Source organism: Neopsephotus bourkii, unplaced genomic scaffold (assembly GCF_033783945.1).
Source record: "Neopsephotus bourkii isolate Nb327-2 ecotype Australia unplaced genomic scaffold, CSIRO-AGI_Nbou_v1 NB_1526, whole genome shotgun sequence".
In the NCBI taxonomy this organism is placed as follows: Eukaryota; Metazoa; Chordata; class Aves; order Psittaciformes; family Psittacidae; genus Neopsephotus; species Neopsephotus bourkii.
This window is the reverse complement of record NW_026902002.1, coordinates 1301271-1322499: the sequence shown is the minus strand read 5'-3', so window position 1 is coordinate 1322499 and position 21229 is coordinate 1301271. Positions and strand designations below refer to the sequence as shown.

At 38.0% G+C, this 21229-nt stretch overlaps 1 protein-coding gene across 4 annotated transcripts; it reads right to left on the bottom strand.

The window, feature by feature from the left end:
• Window positions 1–1191: 1191 nt before the first annotated feature.
• CCDC14 (coiled-coil domain containing 14) lies at window positions 1192–10786 on the bottom strand. Of its 4 annotated transcripts, XM_061370036.1 has the most exons (13): window positions 10730–10786; window positions 10034–10089; window positions 9504–9579; window positions 8772–8844; window positions 8550–8690; window positions 7226–7465; window positions 7041–7135; window positions 5458–6034; window positions 4811–4952; window positions 4160–4239; window positions 3507–3725; window positions 3294–3426; window positions 1192–2598 (listed from the first exon to the last, which is right to left on the bottom strand). In XM_061370036.1, the coding sequence occupies exons 1-13, from the start codon at window positions 10754–10756 to the stop codon at window positions 1614–1616; spliced, it is 2844 nt and encodes a 947-aa protein (XP_061226020.1). In that variant the 5' UTR covers window positions 10757–10786; the 3' UTR covers window positions 1192–1613. The 4 variants fall into 4 exon arrangements, with proteins under 4 accessions (XP_061226020.1, XP_061226019.1, XP_061226018.1 ...); XM_061370035.1 differs by lacking the exon at window positions 10730–10786 and having other exon boundaries at window positions 3507–3722; window positions 10034–10348; XM_061370034.1 differs by lacking the exon at window positions 10730–10786 and having other exon boundaries at window positions 10034–10346.
• Window positions 10787–21229: the final 10443 nt, after the last annotated feature.

The following is a 21229-nucleotide window of genomic DNA, read 5'->3' as shown; positions in this document are numbered from 1 at the left end:
CAGATCATTGATTGTTTCTTCCTTGCCCTCATCTGGACTCTCCATTTAATCAACTTCTTTCTTCAAGAACAATGCTCGAAACTGAAACTTAAGTTTCACCAGGGTTAAGTGAAAAAGGATTACTTCGTGTATGTTATGGGATCTACCATATACTGCAAACCCTGTATGGTGGCTGCATTTTTCTGGTGGAACAGCATGGTCTTGACTTAGCACCTGGAGCTCTCAATGTTCCTGCAGAGCTACTCTGTAGCTAGCTCTTCCCTGACCCCCACCTGTGGAACCTCTTGCCCATGTATGGTATGTTCAAATTGTTCTTTGGGGAAAAGAGAAAAAAAATAAGGAACTAAACCAGTAACTACGGACATTCAATTTAACATTCTGCACCCACCTTCCTCTTCAAAAAGAAAAACCAAACAACTCTTGAGAGACCTATCTTGTCAAGGCAGGACACTTAACATTCAAGACATTGACTCACACTGATCTACCCTAAAACAACAGACTGCTGCAAGGTGAAAACTGTAAAAATCCTGTCTGTACTAGACCGGTACTCCTGCAACCCTTCACATGTATGTTCAAGTCTGAGACCAAGACTAGACCCAGCAGAACCCAGGCTCCATTCAGGAGCTTAGAAATTTAGGGGATCTACTCCAAAACGCATGACCCAATGGGCGGGTCTCCCTTACCCTTTTGTGCCTTTGGTTTCTGTATGAATTGTTTTAGCTTGATTTTACTTCCATTTTCCTTTGTATGTTTCATCCATGCAGTAAGTAACAGAGTGAACCTTGCCATCAAACATCAAGTCATGCTTTTATAAATTCATATTAAAACTACTCTATTCATATTATAACTACTGTAAAATCATTCACCTTTGACAGTGTTTCTTCGAGCGATCCTAAGCCGCTCAATTTTGCGTCAAAAATATTTTTTTGTGATAAAACCCAATTTGGCAGCTGAATAAAACAGTCATGTTCACCTGTTTCTTTGATGCAGACACTACTGTTCATTGTGAACCAGAGGAAGGAGCTAGTTTCTTGAAACACACAGTCACAGCCATGGAAAATAAGCATGTTTCCAACTTTGTAATAGTCAAATGATAATGAAATTAAGATTTCTCTTTATCACAACTAACTTCAAATCTCTCCTAATGCTGTTCTTATTACTTTGAAAAAGCACATGGAAAAAGCATGCAAGTGTACTTTATCATTTCATAGAACAACTGTACTGCCAACAGTACACTGGTTTCCTAAACAGCTATAAAGTGTTATTCTAAGAATGAATTTTGCAATTAAGGAGTACAAACCTAAGTCATCATTTATGAAAAGGCATTTTTCTACACACTCAAGCCAGAGTGTAGGTCTAAGAATTAATTTTGCAATGAAAGAGTATAAAACCAAGTCATAATTTAATTATATCTAGTTATCTCACGATGTACACATCAAAAGAAGCAGCACCACACCTTAATGGGGAACAAATCCCATCCATAATTTAAACAACTAGGAGCCAGTCATTTAATATCAAAAATACAAATACTTGTAGCAGTACCATGCTTATTAATACACTTCAGAAAAACCTAAATAATCCAATCAAGTGCACCCCATTTTGTTTGCTCAGACTCATTGCCCAATCATGCTATTTTGAAGAGTTCTTTGTAACTTAGCTATGTTGGCATCCAAAGCTGCTAAGCTGTTCTTAAAGTCCTCTTCATCTCGAGAAGTAAAAGTTGAGTAAGAAGATGCACTCCACTCTGACTTCCCAGATATATCATCAAATGAAATGGAACTGAAATCAGGTATTTCACTGCCTTTTTTCTGAGAAATTTCTTTTGGAAATAGCATTGGCATGCAAGGGTATCTACCAGGCTGAGGTTGGTCTGGTTTATCTGTGAAGTTCTTCATAGCTCCATTTGGAATGCCTGCTGGCCTCATCTGGACTTTTTCTCCTTCTGGCTTCCCTTTATCCCCAGTAACTTCAAACGAGTTTTCCATAGTCTTTTTCACGTTATACCCAGCACTTAATTTATGCAGAACAGTTAGATCCTTTGAGATCTCACATCCATTCTGCGGCGCAGAGTTAGAAACCTCACAGTGGTAGTCCAACATCTTAGAAGACCCTCTACTCCGAGGTTGCACACCAGTTCTTTCAGAGGTTGGCTGCTGTTTTTTAAAGGCACTGCTAGTCAGTGCAATATAAACAGTCTCATCCAACTTGTTCTGGTCATCTAGTAAAGTCCCAGAATCACTGGCTGTTTCTGCATCTTGCTTCAGTGAGGTTTGTTGTATTCTGGGAGCTGATGCTCCTTCTTCTGAGAATGCACTGTTTATTTTACTTCCTTCCACAGCAAACTTTTCACAGGCTAGATTTTGCATTTCTAATTCTCCAATTTTATTTGACAATTGAGGTTCTGTATCTGTCAAAATATGATCCTTTTCTAGTTTCTTAAGGTAAGTGATTACTGAAGTACTCCCAGGAAATTGATCAGGTTGCGCCTGCTTTTCATACTCTTCCAAAAGGGACTGTGAGAGACCTTTTTCAGGTTTGGGTCTAGTGTTGTCTGCTGTAAGGTCAGAGAGAAGTTTGGCCATACTGCCCTGCAAGGTTCTGTTAAGATCAATTAATCAAATTTAAAGATAGTCACTAAAAGAAAAAAATTAATAAATTTAAAAGCTTTTATACAACACCAGAAGTTTAGATTTATGAGACTGCAGCAAAGCTAAAATTCTGTTGCTACACATTATAAAAAGTAGCATAAATGCAGTGCGTGACCAAATTTAAAGTTTCTTCATTTTTTTTCTGCAGCTCAGCTCAATGTGCCTATAAAGTAACCTAAACCAGCACAACCCAATGATGCTCTTGGTACTACAAAATGAAACAAACTGGTGTCAATAAACTGTTACAGAGCACATACAAACAGTTATCAAAATCAGTAAGAATGTTTTTCTGAATTATTCTTCCCACTACACCTAAATTAATAAATAAATTCTTCTAATTTTCTGCTTCGTACATCAAAAGAAATGAATGCTTAAATGCTTATGTATATAGTATATACATATACACATATTAAGACATCGCTATGCTACCATCTGGTGGTCAGTGTAGTAACCACAGAAGTGTGTGATGTGTCTGAAGTTCTACAGGATTTCGTGTTGATTAAAAAATATTCTGCCATTCCAATCAGCACCAACAACAAAAAAAGACAGAGAACCAGTTTCACTTCCTGTGCACATCAGGTCCAAACATGATGTGGGGGGCGGGCGGGGGAAGAAAGGGAAACAAAACACATGAGATGTCAATACCTGGTTAATTCACGCAGTCTGTCAACTTCTGCATCACGCTGACGTAATGTTATACCCAAAATCTTATTTTCTTTCTCTGAAGCTTCTAGCTTAAACTGAAAGCTCTTCACATTTGCTAGTGCCTCTTCCAGTTCTAAAATACCAAGGAAAATTTTCCATATTAGTTAAGTTTTAAAACACTAAATGAAGAATAAACAAATTCAAAACACGTACCAATCTTGAGCCTGGTAGAATGAATGTCATAATGCTGTTTATTTTCAAGCAACTCTACTTCTTTATCTTGAATATTTTTTGCAAGACGTTTGTTTTCCTCTTTCTGACTTTCTATTATTTTAAATAGTTCTTCATTTTTAGCTTGCAGTGACTCAAGGCCTTTCAGTGATTCTTTCAATTGACTCTGGAGCATCATATTCAAGGACTGCAAAGAAACTACTACCAAAAATAAAACAAAGTTTGTTTTGTGCAGTACAGTTTGAATTTCTAAATCCGAGTTTTAAAATAATTTTGGTAATATGAATTTTGCTTATAGATAGAAGGGGGTTTTGAGGCAGCAGGATAAAAGTAAAGCTTTCTTCTTAATTATCTGTCATATTGATTTTAAGAGGAACAAAAGGAAAGATACTCTGCTCAGCAGCTGCAGAGCTGAGTCTCACTATGTGGAGTCTAAAGAGGTACAACAATACATGCAAGTGCAGTCACCTGATTAGAACCAGAACGCTTAGTTCGGTTACCACTAAAGGGCACAATACATACTGTTATTTTTTTATTTATATATATATATATATATCCTTATGTTATATACATATATATAAACAAAACTTTAACAAAAATGCCCCAACAAGCATCATCTTCTATTAGTACCTTACATTCATAGTTGCAGCTCTGTCCAGATGTCTTCTCACTTCTTTCTTGTTCCCGAAGTTGCTGGTTTAATATTCTGAGTCTCCTATATATGAATTGTGAAAAAGCACAAATTTAGAGAGTTCAGAATAAGTTCAGAACTGCTGCATTTTAAATCAGTTTGGTAAGAAGTTGCTATTGAGATTGAGAAAAAAGTCCATTTTTCTTACATTCCTATATTTCTTCAACAAAAAAAATCCTTTAAAAGTTCTGGTAAATGTCTTTCTGTTCTTAAACAAAATGCTACCCAATTATGTATTTGAGAGCTCCTCTGACAGACATTTTTGCCTTTGAGAATCCACTACAAAAAGAATATAAGCAGGCTAACTATCTTGCTACTGCAGTTTTCAGAGAGAATGATACATTGATCCCACCCAGACAAAGGCCCAATAACAATGTAACTGATGCTACTAAAACATCAGTATTAACCAAAGTCTTGATATGTGTGAATTATTTAAACAATACAACCTTATCAACACACTTTCTAATATATAAATACTGCACAGACAAGAATGAAAGCGCTGTTAACACACACAATAAAATACTCAATTTAGAATAGCAGCGAGACACTTAAGGTGCATTTGCAGTGAATACAGAATCCTTGACAAGTTACTAACCTACGCAGCTGTGCATTTTCACTCCTGAGAGGCTGTAAAGTTAGTGCTATTTCAGCTTGCACATTTGTACTTCCCACTACAGCTGGGAGCAATGATACAGAGTCCTCAATTTCACTCATCAACCTTAACATTTCCAAATCATCTGCAAGACGTGAGGGGAAACAAAAGACAAACCTGTAATATGACAGTAATATTTTATATAAGACTAAGCAGTTTACAAAGTGATATAGCAGTATCAACTTTTTTCCATGAATACCTCCTCTTTATTTTAACTATATTTGTTTATGTAGAATGGTTAAGCCTGACTACGAAAACTATGCTTTAAGTTCCGGATAAATCACAGCCCACCATCTCTCTGACCAACTTGGTGGGACAGCTGTTGCAATCTACATTGCTCCCTTTCTCAGGGAAAAACAGTGTATACGAAGTGAAAACGTTTTTTACTCTAGATGTTATGAAAATGTTAAAATACTCCAAAAATAATTTCATACTTATCCAGAGTGAAATACAAAGCTATAGCAGTTGTGGAAAACCACTGTAAGATGTCACATTCAGACACGTACCATTTCCAAAAACTGACGGGCTCATTCAACACAGCTCTTGTGTTATTTGTATGTAATCAATCTACTACATGACAGTGTCCTCACCTTGATCTGTTATCAGTGCTCTAAGCTCTCCCAGGAGATATTTTACAGTCTTAACTTGATGGGCTGTTTCTTCTGGACTTTCTTCTCTACATTTTGGAACTTCATTCACAGAACTTGTCTTGCAGCTTGCATCTCTCACTGGGGCTACATCAAGTACATTCAACTCATCTTCTTTGTTGACCATATCCTCACTGTGTTCTTCAGAAGTATCCTCCTCCTCGTTACTTGAAGCATTATGTTTTGCTGGACAATGACAATGGCACTTCTGTTCAGTCCTGCCGTTCCTCGCTTCATGTGATTGTAAAAGGGCCAGGTGAGCTTGTATGCATCGGATCAAATCTACTTCTTTTATGTGTTGTTTGTGGTTTGGGATCATCTCTCCATCAGAAGATGATGGGATCAGTGCTGGCACTGTAGAGTTACTTGATACACCTGATGCTATACAAGGGATCACACTAGGATGAGCAGTAGCAGACTGTATTTGCACAGCAGTAGTAGAAGCAGCAGAAACTACTGGGCAAACCACAGGTCTTCCCATCTTTGGAATACATTCATTGCCACTGTCTATAGGAACATCCTACATACATAAAGAACATTTCTATTAAAAAAATTAACATGATTCTTTTTCAAAACTTAAAAATAAAAACCAAACAAAACACTACCTTTGACTCTACATAGCCTTGGATCAATTCTCTGCAAATTATAAAAGCAACTACAACTCATTCATTGCATAATTTCCCAGTATATTGAGTAATTAAATTGCAAATCTAGTTTAATAACCTTTATCTTAAATATTATTGGCAACATTAAAGCACAACTCTTTTACAGCTGTTCTGTAAAGACAAAGCCTCAGCAGTGCTTTGTTGATTTTTTTTTCATTATGGACACTGATTTCTTGAATCAAAGCAAAACACAGAAGAAATAAAAGACAACACTGTTACCTTTCAATATTTTAATTAGATGAACTTCTTAAAAGTCAAGAACAGCGCTAGCTATACATGGACTGCCTGCAGATGGAAGGGAAGTCTACAGTCTTACAGTTTCAAAGTGCAAGCCCTTTACCACATTTCCCAAGGTGGTAGCTGGTACTCTCCATTAGTTCTATGCTACACCATGAAAGGTACAAGTATTTTAAAATGATACTCCAAGATAGTACAGTGTCTGAAGAAATAATCAACTTGATTACTGGCAGGGAAAAGCTACACATGAAACATGATTTCTTTTATCAGGATTTGGTTAATACTACTAAACGTGCATTACTGAGAATTATTAACAGTAATGAATTATTGCCTGCATCTTCCATATTTGCTGTCCATTACAGAATTCACCACGAAGAAACAATCAGCCACTTGAAATGCCCCTACTTTCATTTTTTGGTGTCTATATAAAATGATTTTAAATAGCAGTATTTTCTCTCATTATTTATTCAGTTCATCACTAGAGGTTGAAATACGCAAATATTTTCTTTAAGGAAAATTATTACATACACCCAAGAAAACCCATGCACTTCACTGCATGCATAAATCAATACGCACTGCTAATTTTAAATGCTTATTAATAGTCAGAATCAAGCTTTTACTTACTGACTGAGTAGATAAGGGATGAGCTGAATGCTGAAGGGTCAGAGCTGATGTGCAAGTAGGTAATTGATAATTAAAAGCTGTTGCATTTTGACATCCTAAAAGAAAATGACACTCATCTATCAGGGCAATTTTGGGCAAAATTTATACAGTAAAACAGAGGGTTCTACATTCATACTTCTACTAACCGTGATTTGAGGTAGGAAAAGGAGTTACAGGAGGAGTTTTGTTACTGTTGTGTGGTGGTTGGCCAGTTATCAGAGACATCTGAGTTTGCACATGCTCACACAGTTTCTGATGCAACACAGGAGAGTACTGACTGCAAGGTGAGTGAACTGGTTGAATCACCTGGTTCTTTGCTGCACTGGGAAGTTCACTCTCAGTAGAAGGTGTGGTGGATGAGGCAAGTTTTCTATTTGATATTGGCACTATAGAAAAAGAAAGAACAAAAAACCCAGCTGAAGCTGGCCATCTTCTTGATCTATATAAAACCACTGTGTTGGCAGGCAGACTCTGGCAGGTTCCTTTGAAAAAGTAAACCAGAAGATTCTACAGCCTAAGATTCCAGTCAGATTTTTACTCACCAGCAAATTAACCCATCATTTCTTATTTTCAGACAGAACAACCTAAACCAGCTGGACAAACAGCTGTCTTTGAAGGAAGCACAGAGACTTAATCCTACAAAAAAGGTTGGTTCTAAAACGCAATTTTAAAAAACTCTGCTTAGCTGCATCCTAGCTTTTCAACAATTGGGAACAGCCCATGCCAAAGCACTTTCCAAAAGTATTTTTTTTTTAATGTTGGGTATAATTAAAACTATTTTTAGTGCTGGAAAGATACCAGCCACACACTCACCTTCCACAATTCACAAAATGGACATTCTGCTACACATGTAGTCTACACACCCCTCCTGTCTACAGGAATAGAAATTACACAAAACAAATGGGGTGGAGAGAGAGCAAAATGCTAAGAAAAACTGAAATATTTCAACTGAGAGCAACTTGACCTGCAGCACTCCATCTACCTTTCTATTTAAATACTCTGGCCACTAAACCATTTGAGTTCTTACTGCTTATTGTAACACTTCCCTGCTTCCAGAAACTGATCTTTGAGAAAAGCCTGCTGGACACCTAACTCCAGGACAGTTTATAGCTGTGTATCCCAAACAGAGACTAAGCACTTTAACGCTTCACTGTCCAAAAGAAAAAGGACGTGGGTATTATCATTCTCCTCTACACTTCTAACAGCTAAACTTGATGATGCTGGTGTTTGTAAACACACTCAATTTTCTTCCCTGTACATGAAGATCAAACATTTGTGAATTTCAGTAACTATTTAGTAAACATTTAAGGTTTCTAAAAGGCAATGAGTAATATTACATCCTTTTGTAGGTTCAGCCATGGATCATCCTATAACAAATTACAATCACCTGAAGCCTTAGTCTTGACATGTAAGTTGAGAAGTCTCTCAATGTTGTTTGAGAAAAAAGCAAGCCCAAGAAAGCCCACTTACCAATGTCTTTTCGGATGTGTGCAGAAGTAATGGGTTTTTTCAACCCTTTCTTCTTGGAAGTATTTCCTTTAGTTAGCAAAGGCTTGGAAGTAATTTTCATGGAAGTTCTTTTCCCAGCTTGTTTATGCATAGTCTCCGTTCCTAGTATTAAAGAAAACTAGTCAGCAAATCAAAACAGTCTTATAAAAAATAAAAACATAACAAATTTTCAATAGGTACAACCTGTAGCCTCGTTTTGTAAGATATTCTTCAGTAAGGCTGCACAATGATCCAGTCCATTATGAATAGTATCAACCTGCACAAACAATACTGCAGTCAGAAAAGAAGTACCACTGTTTTCTATCAGTAAACTAAGATACTATTTTAGAGAGGAGTGCTCCCCACACTGCCACCTGAAAAAGAACAACCGATAACCAGCAAAAATGTGTCATGTTCCATGGGTTATTTTTTAATTACAAGCAAGTTTACGAACATGCAAATTTTGAAAATAACTGAATTGCGTTGCTGCACACATGACTATTTGCTGGATTTCATGCTTTGGTAATTGATTGTATATGGTTTTATTCTAATTTCCATGTACAGTTAAGCTATTATCTACAGCCTCTTTCTATCTGGGAGATAACTGACTTAACACCACACAAAAAACAGTACTGCAGCACTTACTCCATACAACTCACTCTTTTCAGCACAAAACCTAAGAAATATGGTTATATTTCTGCCAGGGCCAGCCCTTGCCTGTAAACAGTGTGTTTGCAAAATATATCCTGTGCCTTAATGAGATTTGTCAGAGCCAAACTCACTGCACACAAAGCTAACTTGCTTGTATCTGCAGGAACTATTTCTAGTACAGATGCACTAGTATCTAAATTAACCCATTTTCTGTTGTTCAAAATATTCTGATTTCTCTTCTCTTTGAATAACAGAGATGACTGTATTAAAAAGTCATCTAATTACCTGATTGCCAAAGTCAGTGGAATAGAGAGAGTATCCAGAATCCACATGAGAATAACTTCCTTTTCTTAAGCCACACCTGAAAAAGTCAAATTCACTGTTTATATCACCTCCCTGATATGCAGCAAAGTAAAAAAAAATTACTTTATTCAATAATAAAAGCTAAAGTAAATTAATTTTATCTAAAAACAAAGCTTTCTCTCTCTGAACACTCTGCATTGCTGAAAAAAACATTTAGCAGATATTAACAGCTTATGTCAAATGGGAATTCAGCCTTTACTAACAGTCTAACACACATAAGTATAAATATTCAGTTTTATAAATAAAACATGCAGAGAAAGTCAACCCTGTGTTTCTATAGACAAAATCTCTACTCAGTTTCTCTTCTCATGAGCTGCTTAGAAGCCGGCCGTACTGCCTTGCCACTGAAAACATATTCTGACATATACAAAGAATTTCTGGCTAGTTGTGAGCTGTAAGGTTCCCAAACACCCAAACGTACGCTGTCTTAGCATTCATGATTAAGTTCTTACTGTTTTCTTCCATTTGCTAATTTAGCTGCTCCTGTTAGCCTTCCAGAAGACAGTACCTGTTGATTATAGAAACATACTCTGATTTTCATAAGGCACTTTCACAGAATAACTGAAGACTACCACTACCCACCAACTCCCAAGAATTTTTACCGAGGCAGAACAGATAAACACAACTTAATCCTCTCAGACCAAGGAGGGAGCCCGCTGATGGAGTTACAGACTGAATCTTGTAGTTTTCTTTTCACAAAACATACATTTACAGCATGAAGATTTAATAATTACCACAGCATTCTACAGACACGCTAATCACTTAACTACAAGGCTGAGGGCTGGCATACAAACATACATTCCATTCCGGACTGAAACTGAGCTCGATAAATATACCTATGAACTCTGGGGAATTTAAGCATGAACTACGGTCCCAGCACAAACCTCGGGCACACCCAAGTCCGAAGAACCCCAGAGCGGTGAGCTCGCTGCGACGCACACAAACCCACTGAGCTCTGAGGAAAGGCTGTTGGGTTCAGCCCAGGAAAGCAAAGCCAGTGCCGGAGGCCCCACTGCCCCCTCAGCAGTCTTTAAGCTCACTGCGAGCCCCGCAGTCGGCGGGGACACGTCTCTCCCTGCTCCGAGCGAACCAGGAGTACAAGCAGACCGCGCTCGCAGGCTGACCCCAACCCAGCCACACGCACACACCTTACAAGACCTCAACTCGCTCGCCATAATCTCAGCACCGACCGATGCAGGGGCGGGACCACTCACCGCCGCGCTCTGCCCCGTCCACGCCGGCCAATCCCGAGCCTGCCTGGCTGACGGACGTGACGGCCGTTACAGAGGGGCGGGGCTATCACCTCCCTGGCCTGTCGCGCTCAGCGGCTCCTCCCTGCGCGCCGGCGGCCCCTGGCGCGGGAAGGGGATGGAGCGCCGGTAAGGAGAGCGGTCGGGGATTGGTGAAGAGTGAGCTTCGAGGAGCCAATCGGAGGAGAGAATAAGGAGTGGGCGGGGGTAAGGCTCGCTGTGTGGACGTCAGCCATTGTGGCCTGTGGTGTGTTTCGGGCGGCCGGTTTGTCTCGCAGAATCAGAGAAACGCCTAGGTTGGAAAAGACATTGAAGATCACTAAACCATACCACTGAGGGCCTCATCTACACGGTGTCTGAACACTTTCAGGGATGGTGATTCTGCCACTGTTCTGGGCAGCCTGTTCCAATACCTGATTATGCTTTCTTTGAAGAAATATTTCCTAATATCCAATCTAAACCTCCCCTGGTGCAGATTGAGGCCATTACCTCTTGTCCTATGTGTGAGGATGAAGGCACGGACCCAGAGGTAGACTGAAAGCTGGATCATTTATTGCAAAGATCACACGATATTTATATGCTTCCAAGCAATTAGCCAAGCACATCTGTGTTTGCTTTGTGGTTACATCAGGTGAAAGGTCTATCAGATTTTCTTACCGACATCTTCCCAGTTCCGACGTCCTTGTTCCTTGCCAGTTCCAACATCTTCCAAGTACCAGTCAGGGACGGGTCACTCTTAATTGCCTGCTCTGGTTCTTCCTTCCCACAGTCTCTTGACAGTTTCGATACATTCCAACCCCCACACCTATGATTTGATACTTGGGAGAAGAGACCAACCCCACCTCACTACATCCTCCCTTGAGGTAGCTGTAGAGAGCAATAAGGTACCCCCTGAGCCTTCTCTTTTCCAGACTGAACACCCCAAAGTCCCTCAGCTGTCCCTCATAAGACTTACTCTCCAGACCCTTCACCAGTTTTATTGACCTTTTCTGGACCTGCTCCAGCACCTCAGTGTATCTCTTGTAGTGAGAGGCCCAGAACTGAATGCAGGATTCTAAGTATAGCCCCACAAGTGCCAGCTACAGTGGGATTCAGGACTTGGCTTTCCTGCCTTGTCCTCGCTGAGCAGCCCCTCACCTGCCCCTCCATAAGGGAAAAAGTCACCTCCCATTGCTGGGTCTTCCCCTTCCAATGCTGTCCTCCCAAGGCATACTGTCTGGTGCATTATGGCTCTTGTGAGCAACAGGGCCTGTGGGGCAGAGGTTCTGTGCACTCATAAAATAAAATACATGGAAAAGTGGGACGTGCAGATGGGTGGCTGCCCTGAAAGAAAGTAGGGCATCACAAGGGATACGGCTGATAAAACTACCTCAGGGACTCTGCTTGCTTGTACAGTCCATGTCATGCAAGTCCTCAGGGACACAAAAGCTAAAAGCAGGCTGGTAGCAAGTCAAAGGGAACTTGATGACTTTGTGTATCGGCTAAACCTGGCAGCCCTTTATTCTCCACTCTGGCTTTCAGCTACTGTTAAATGTTCTCTGGCAATCCCTCAAAACACCATTGTACATGGATCATAAAGGATGGTGCCTCAGGTTTCACACACACACAGAGTGGCATATTAGTATTCTGTGTACCTTAATTTTTATTAGCTGAATAAACAGACCTTCTGAAAACATATCACTGAAAGCAATTACATTTACTCAGGCTGAAATTGTGGTTACATTACTATGTTATTAAGAGTGCTATAGCAGAAGTGCCTATAAATATTCAACATCTGTGCTCTCCCAGTGTGTAAATTGTATTGTTATTAGGTATTGCTGTGTTAACATTTGCATTAAAACTATGCTCAACTTGAATTTAAATTATATTATGAAGATACTGGTTTGGGAAAAAAGCCACCAAACCAAATCAACAACAACAACAAAAAAAAAAGCCTCAAACAACAGAAGGGTTTTCTGGCAAGAATTTGGAGACTGCTTCATTTTTTCTCTTTGAAAAATTTTAAATAAGATCACTATAGTAGAGGAACAGCTGAATTCTGTTCCTTGAAGAACATCTAGTTCTTTAGAATGATCTTAAAGATCATCTACTTCCAACACCTCTGTCATGAGCAGGGACACCTTCCACTAGACCAGATTGCTCAGGCCTTGTCTAGCCTGGCCTTGAACAGTGCCAGGGATGGTGCATTCACAGATTCTGTGGGCAACCTGTTCCAGTGTCTCACCACTTTCACAGTAAAGAGCCTCTTCTTTATATCTAACCTAAATCTGCCATGTTTAAGTTTGAACCCTTCCGGAAGGCTGGAATATAAACTAGAAAAATGGAACAAGATGAAAAGAGCTCAGAAAGATATGTGGCAACTATCAAACCAGTGTCAGAACCATTGATAGACTTTTTCCTGAAGGGGGTTTATGGAAGTTTATGGGTAAATTGAACTCATAGATGTAAGTGCAACAGATGTAAGTGCAGTAATTTAAATAGTTAAGGAAGAATTATGCCAAGTTGTTTAGCAACAAGTGGCAAATATAAAAAATACAGTCCCTCCCAAAACACAATCCCATCCTTTCATTTAACATATTTGAGGACACAGTAGAGCAACACTTCATTTTTTCATCAAAAGGAAAATAGAGAAAGCCATCAAGTTCCATTCTTGTCAACTGTACCATATTGAAATTATAAGTGAAAGAGCAAGATTGCCTTATAAATAAATCAAGAAAATGCAACTTTAAAGACAAAAAAATGCATAAATAATTGAAATTCTCATGAGGTCACTGACCTTCAAATGGTCAGTCTTTCAAGAAAAGTACAAGCTGTCAAGAGATAAAACAGCTATCAGAGAGCTAGGTATTTTTTCTGACGCTGGCATTCTTCATTGAAACAGTGTGGGAAGTTACTGATTATCTCTGGAACTGTCTGGTTGTTATGGTAAAATTGTGATTAAAAAAAGCTTATTCTTTGTCTTACAAACTGAAATGCTTCAATGCCATGTGCTGTATTCATACATATTATTACATTGTTATTCATATTCATGATCAAGCTTGTTTCAGAGGGAAAATTAAATTCCATTTAATTTCATTCCATTTTGTTAAAATATTTTCATCTTTTCTTTCTGTTTGACAGACAACTAACATTCCCCAAATATTTCCAGGGACATGGTTTTGGATGTGTCTGAGGCCAGGTTTGCTCTGCCTTTGGGAAAGCAAACTGTGGGTTCCAACATTATTTGGTGTAGAAATAATGCTAAAGGCAAAAGAAACCCAAAACAAGCCAACCAACCAACCAAAAAGGCTGGCAAATGGAACATAAGTAGAAGTTTCGTAATAAGCAAATTGTACTGAATATATGAAGGGAAGTTATTGTATTTCCATGATTTATGTCAAATTTGATGTTGTGCTATATCTAAAGAATTGGTTTATGTAAAGAAATAAGCATTACACTGCTGTTAGGGATGAAGAATAATAAGTTATTTTTACAACTACTGTACAATGATGTCCAAGTAGTGGAACATAACAAAGTGTGAAGTGGGATATGATACCTTAACACAAGTCATCATGCATTGGACCAGCTATGCAGAAAGAGCATATTACAAGCTAACTGAATATTAACTGTGACAGAACATGCTCTCCCTACCAGAAAGTGGTTAAAAAATTGGACATAATTTAGACAATAAAGACAGGACCAGTGCAATGCAGGACAAAAAAACACGTGGAGGAAAAGGCTCAAATCAATAACCAGGAAAAAACTGCCTGAATGATGAATAATTAAAACATGTATGTAGTTGTATTAGCAGTCTTAGGGCTTGAGGATCTGTCTGTGTTGCATGAAGTGTCACTGAAAATAACAAAAAGCTTATTCTTACCCTTGGTAATTTCCAGTTTAAATTAAAATACCAGGGTGATACAGAAAACTTTATACAAGGCTGATATGCTTAATAATGACAAAGGAATAAATATACTTGGAACATAGCTTTTGAGGACCAAAGATTTCTGTGGGGATGATTCTCAGTTGAAGTAAAAAAAGGTCTTTTTTTTCAGGAAGGAAAGAAAACAAACAAAAGGAGACTAATAAAAGCAAGAGAAGACATTTGCCAAACAATCCAGTTTCATCAGAAAATGGGGCTTTTTCAGTGCCTACTTAGGAAAATCAAGTCATGTTCTCATTCAGTGTAAGTTCTGAAAGTCTTCTGCTACCAGTACTAAAAGGTCTACTGTTTTAAGTAAGTACTAAGCATGATCAAGCACTAGCACAAAATAATATTAAGCTTTCCTCTGAATGAGTTATAAGCAAAAATTTGTGTTCTCTTAACAAGGGAGTATTTCACAAAATAAGGCTCTTTTTGTGAGACAAGTAGGCCAAGAATATCAATGATAATTGACTCTTTTGGTAGATGCCCAGACCCCCATAAATGTATAGTTAAGGAAAAAAGCTACAACTTAGCTGATGGAAAGGGAATGAACAGCTTTTTAATCTACCTACCTATCCTTCAGTCTATGTATAACAAACAGAAAGGGGAGATGAATAGCACTGATGATGTACTTAAGAATACAACCTACAGAAACCACATACTTCATTTGTCAAAGACAGGCTTAAGGGATGTCTTGATCACAGTAAAAATACTATTAGAGGAAGCAGAAATTTAGTAGAGAACTTTTCAGTTGGATAAGCAAAGATATAATGAGGAGATTAAACTGGATACTATGGGCCCTAGAACTCTGATGCACTTATAAAATGTATTTGAAAAGAATGTACACGGTGTTCTACTAGATTTTCAATGTCTCAGTCATAGATAGGCTTTATAAAGGTTCATATGTATTGAAAGCTACAGCAGGACTACGCTGCATGGAAGACCTGTGTTCTGTGTGGTTCAGGCGGCTTGCCATCAAATTTTGATTTTTTGATGTATTCAGAATGTATAGGTGTATAAGTCATTAATTTCTTATTCCTAATACATAAATATAATCAAAAATTCAAAACCACAGCTATGTTTTGTCTGTCCACATTTAAGTGGAGAATTTATGCAGAGCACATTAAATGCTCTTTACCTTGAGAAGCTCTCACAAGGACGAGACTGTGAGGGTATTGAATTATGCCTTGTAGGAAACATCACTAAGATTCAAGTTGTTTTGACCTTTCTGAACTGATGGCAGTTTAAATAGCAATCCGGAGTTTTCAGAAAGCTGGTGACGTTACGCTGCGCAACGTACTTGCGCCTGAGCCTTGACTCCCACAAGATGGCGCCACATGAACGTAAAATAATAAAACCTTAAAAAAAAAAAAAGTGACTCGTTATTTCCGTAAGGTAAATGGATGAGTATATTTGCTTAAGTAACATTAGGATAATACCGTTGCTATTTCATAGAATCTTTGACAAAACGTCTTTCAAGCAATCCTACTGATGCAATTAATGTTTTATTGGTGAAAGTGTGTGAAAATAGATTTTTTTTGCTAAATCTTCATGACACTGTTTATTGCTCTAGTAAGTATAAACTCTACTGTAATATTAAAATGAACTTTAAAAACACAAATACTATTTTCACAGTATGCAAGCTTAATAGTAGATCTAGAATCTGATGGCTTTAGGGGAAGAGCAAACTCTAACAACAGATGAATTTCTCAAAACATTTCTCATTTTTATTCTAAGTTAGAAAAGTAAATTAATCATGAGAATAACAGAAAATAACATATTTAAGATAATTGTCTCTAATTAGAGTGTTTGTCCAGATTTCTCATGAGGTAGGTTTTGCAATTAGTACTAGCAGTGAGGGTATTGAAGGACAAGGGTTCAACGAAGTTTGTCCCACCAAGGTTAAATCATGTATCTCTTGTTGTTTTAGGAGTAGATTCATAGATAAGCAAGATATAACATCTGCAAACAGCCAGTAGAGCTTTATCCACAAATTTCTGCTTGAAGTTTGAAGTTTCATTTGAGCTGTGCCAGATCAGATGATTCCAGAAGGTCCCTTTAATAAAGCTAAGCAATTATGTGATTGTGATTTGGAACTTTTTTTTTTTACTTCTTTTTTCTTCAAGTCCATTCTTGATTACCCCAGTGTAATCTATTGCCTCACTCACATTCAGGGCGTAATCACATCTGCATCAAAGCTTTCAGCTAGAAAATAGTTGATTACACCAATACAATAACAGTGTTATAACCTGCCAATGCTCTGGTAACCCTCCAGACGGCCCCACATATGAATTGTGGAACTATACAGTCTTCAGTATGTAAACATTTGCCCAGCACTGGTATTTAGGATGAGAGAAAGAAGTCCTCTCCTAAGATCTGCAAGCGAAGCAATCATACCTATTCATCTAACTAGTCACATCAGCTCAGTAACCTGGTTGTCATCCACTGACAATAGAAAATCACAAATCCATTTTCCTTTCTGTATTAAATGGCTAAAAGAATTGAAGAAACAACACATTTAAGTGCTGTGAGAAGTATGTAGGTAATTTTATGAATCCATAGTGAAATCTGTGACTTTATTTGCTGTGTTCTCAGCATTAACTGACGGGCTTTTACGTTCCAGTTTCTTGAGGTTATGTGAGAAGACTGCAATCTATCAGTTGCCATTAGGTCCAAAACCACTACCTGCCATTTGGTTTGCTTTGTAACTGAAAAAACATGTTATGGTACAAGGTTTCCCTCATGTTCTTGGGTTTCTTTACAGAGATTGTCTGAATATTATGTAGTGTGAAAAGATGCTGATCTGTTTCCTCTGACACAAGAAGTTTGATCCAGTCTTCTACATTAACTGTACAAAATCAGCATAAGTGAGGAATAGCAAGACAGAACCAGGATACTTTTAATCAGTTGTATCTGCTGAGTGATGCTGGAAACAAAGGAACTTTTCAGGGCTTATCCTCACAGCTACAGCATAGCACTGTAGAAACCGCTTTAGCAAATTGTTAGATTAATTTTACAACATTCCTTTGTCCCTGTCTTTCCAGCTGTCTGTCCCAGCACTTTATATGTTGTGAATTGTGTGGAAAGGAAGAAGCTGGAAAAGAGCCTACTGCAAATATTCTTGCTCCATTGATCCCTGAAAGAATAAAGTAATTCCCTTATTCCTAAGAAAGATTTCCTCCTGACTTGAAAAACAACAGCTGGATTAGTGGTTAGCTGGCTAAAACGTGATTACTTGGTCTGCTTTTTCAACATAAACATTAACTCAAAATCAGAATATACAGCATATTTGTCCAGGACAACATGAAACTATGAATAAACTTACAACTCCAATCATTTCACATGCCAGAGCTAAAAACTTCAGCCACTCAATTTCTTCAGTAAAACGTCCAACATTCATTACACTTGCAAATAAGTTTTGTGGGAGATTCAGTGCCTCCCATATGTGAGCCAGTCCACTTACATGCATTATAGTTCTCCTTCCACTCGGAGACAAGCACATTAAAAAAGCATCACAGAACAGTGCATACTATTTTGCTTTCATTCAGAGAAAGACAAAGGTTTCTGTAACCCAGTATCACACCCAAAACACTTGAATTGGGCTTGATCTAGGCTTTTCTTTTTGAAGTATGCTGTGGTGATGGGGGGCTAGACAAATAGAGAGCATCAGTGTTACTAGAGACTAACTGGATGCCTGAAGCACAAGTTTTGTGGATGCAGTTAAGAAAGATTATAGCAAAAACACTTAATAAGTAAAATGGAAGGAGAAAGTGGAAGCACATAATAATTACAAGTTACAAAAATACAGGTAAAATTAACAGTGTGACTACAGGAAAGAATTACTTCTGTAACATCTGGAAGGATGTTAATTTTACAAAAGTGTAACCTGACTACAATATTCTTTCTTTGGCAACAGTGGTATGACTTGGGTGAGCAAGTGATCTGAGTATGAAAACCATAAACCTTTAGGGCCAAAGGAAGCACAGCCAAAGAAATAATGTACTTTCTGCTATATAGAAACAGCTAATATATTAGTATTCTCCATCCAGTGTATTCATATTAACCATATAGAATATTTATGGACTTAGGGGTGAAAGCAGGATATCCAAACTGAAAATACAGTCAGTGTAACACTATTATTGAATAATAGATGATATAATAAAAAAGCTATGAATGTCAATATTTTATCAATATTTTATATATCTGTCCAGAAGCAGGGAAGATATTTCTTGCTCTTTGATTCAGGACCTTTAAGAGCTCTGGTGTGATACCTCTCCATTCTGTCCTAGGCACCTTTCCTGATGTCTGGGGGAACATCATCACAGCAGATGTACAATAAGATGCACAGATCTATGGCATCAAACTAAGATGTCTAAAGAAGCCAAGCTTAGAGGTCAGAGGTCATCTGGTCTTTCCTTCTGCCCCAAGGATGGATCAGAGATGTCTGTGTCCATCCTGCAAGGAATTTATCTAGCCTGCTTTTGAAGACTTCAGCCTTTCCAGTGGGACAGGCCCTGGCTGGCAGGGCTGTGTGCATTGCACTTGGATCCTGGATTCCCACCCCTGAGGGAGCAGCTGGCCCCCACTGCACTCAGAGCTGCCATCCCTCTGAACAGTCTGTTGCAGTACCTCACTGCAAAAAAACAGTGTCTTACTCACAGATTAAATCATCCCTGCTGTATTTTAACCTACTCCTATATTTTGTGTTCTTGAACTTGTGGGAGCTTCACTTCCCTTACTTTGCAGCAGTGTTTTAAAGATTTGAAGACAATTACTATGTCACCTTTGATATTGTTTCCTATGGTAAACAACTTGAAATTGCTCAATCCTGCCTGCGTATTTTGTTTCATAAAATTTTATTTACTCTCATCTGGAGTCTTCAGCTGATACACATCTTTCTTGAAATATGATGCCCAAAGCTGGACAAAACACTCCAGCTGAGATTCTACCAGTGCTAAGAATAACAGAAGGATTACATCATCTGTCTATAAATTATACCCTGTTTATATTTCTCAGTACAATATTTTTCTCTTTTGAAGGACCACAGTATTGTTAACTGATGTTGAACTTGAATTTCACAATAGTTCTCAAAACTTTCTGCAACAGTATGAGGTATCCAGTTATTCCATATGTTGTGTATATTGTTGCTGAGTCGTGATTTACTGTAGAATTTTGCATATTTTCTTACTGAATCACAGAATAGTTAGGGTTGGAAAGGACCTTAAGATCATCTAGTTCCAACCCCCCTGAAATGGGCAGCTATCTGTTTGGCACAAGATTTCTCTAATTTGTTAAAATATGTTAAAGGAGTTTTTAATCTAGATTCCATCCTCTACATCCTTGAGAATACAGTCTGCTCCCTTTACTCTACCCATATGTACCTGCCTCTCCACACTTCTTGTATCAAATATTTCCCCTTCCTCTCAGTGAAATAATTAATAACACATGAATTCAATTATCATTTTGATTCAATGTTAACAGCATAGTATGATGAATAAATTTTGTCAGAAGACTTTGTCATGAAACTTCAGGGTCTTGCATCATCTGGTCTCCTCTTTGACTGTTCAGTTTAGGGTTGCTGCTGCAGTGGATTGGCTTCAGAACTTGGCAGTGGAGTAATGGAGAAACAGGTTCACAACAAACCTCATACATACCGTGTTCTGTAACTTTTACGTATATTATTATCGAATATTATTTTTGTCAATTTGTGGAATTAACTGATATTGTAAAAAATGCCAGTCTTCTGCCTGTGAAAATGATGAGCTTTGTTATCTTTCTGATTAATCAGGTAAACATGGGCCTGATGCTTCAGTCCATTTAAAATGGTATCTCAGCTCAGCCAGATACACGATTGATGTGTATCAGTACAAATCCATTTAGCCTAGCGAGGACGCTGCCCAGTGTTCTCTGTGTAGCCACTGGGAACCTTCTGAATCTGATTTTATCAGAGGTCTAAGTATTTTTTGCTGTTTTTAGACCTTAACCTACAGCATTTGAAATAATTAGGAAACTTGTTATTTATTTAATAGCAGGCTTGGGATGATTCCCTTTAAAAAACAAATAATAGTGTTGAAAATGTATCATTATCTGCTTCTTGAATACAGAAAATGACTGAAAATAAGTGTGTCTAGATCTGTCACTTCAGGCAGGGAATACATCAAAGAATGTAAGTAACAGCTTTAAGGTAAAATGTCATCTCGAATTATTCAGTAGAAGTAAAGAGCATTAAATCATCAATATTGTCATCATGGCCTTAATTATCTTACCTGAAAAAAAAATATTAAAAAAATGGATGTAAAGTAGACCTTAGTCACAGAAAAGTATCTATTGTCTAAAACAGGGTTTTCCTAACCTGTTTTATAGAATGGTAAATATGCTTCACTTTGTCTCATCTAGCTCCAACACAGTCTTTACTTGTAAAGTCTGCTTTGATCTTCCATTTAATTTCAATATTTCTCAGCTAAAGTTCTCAAGCAGTCATTTTTGCTTACACT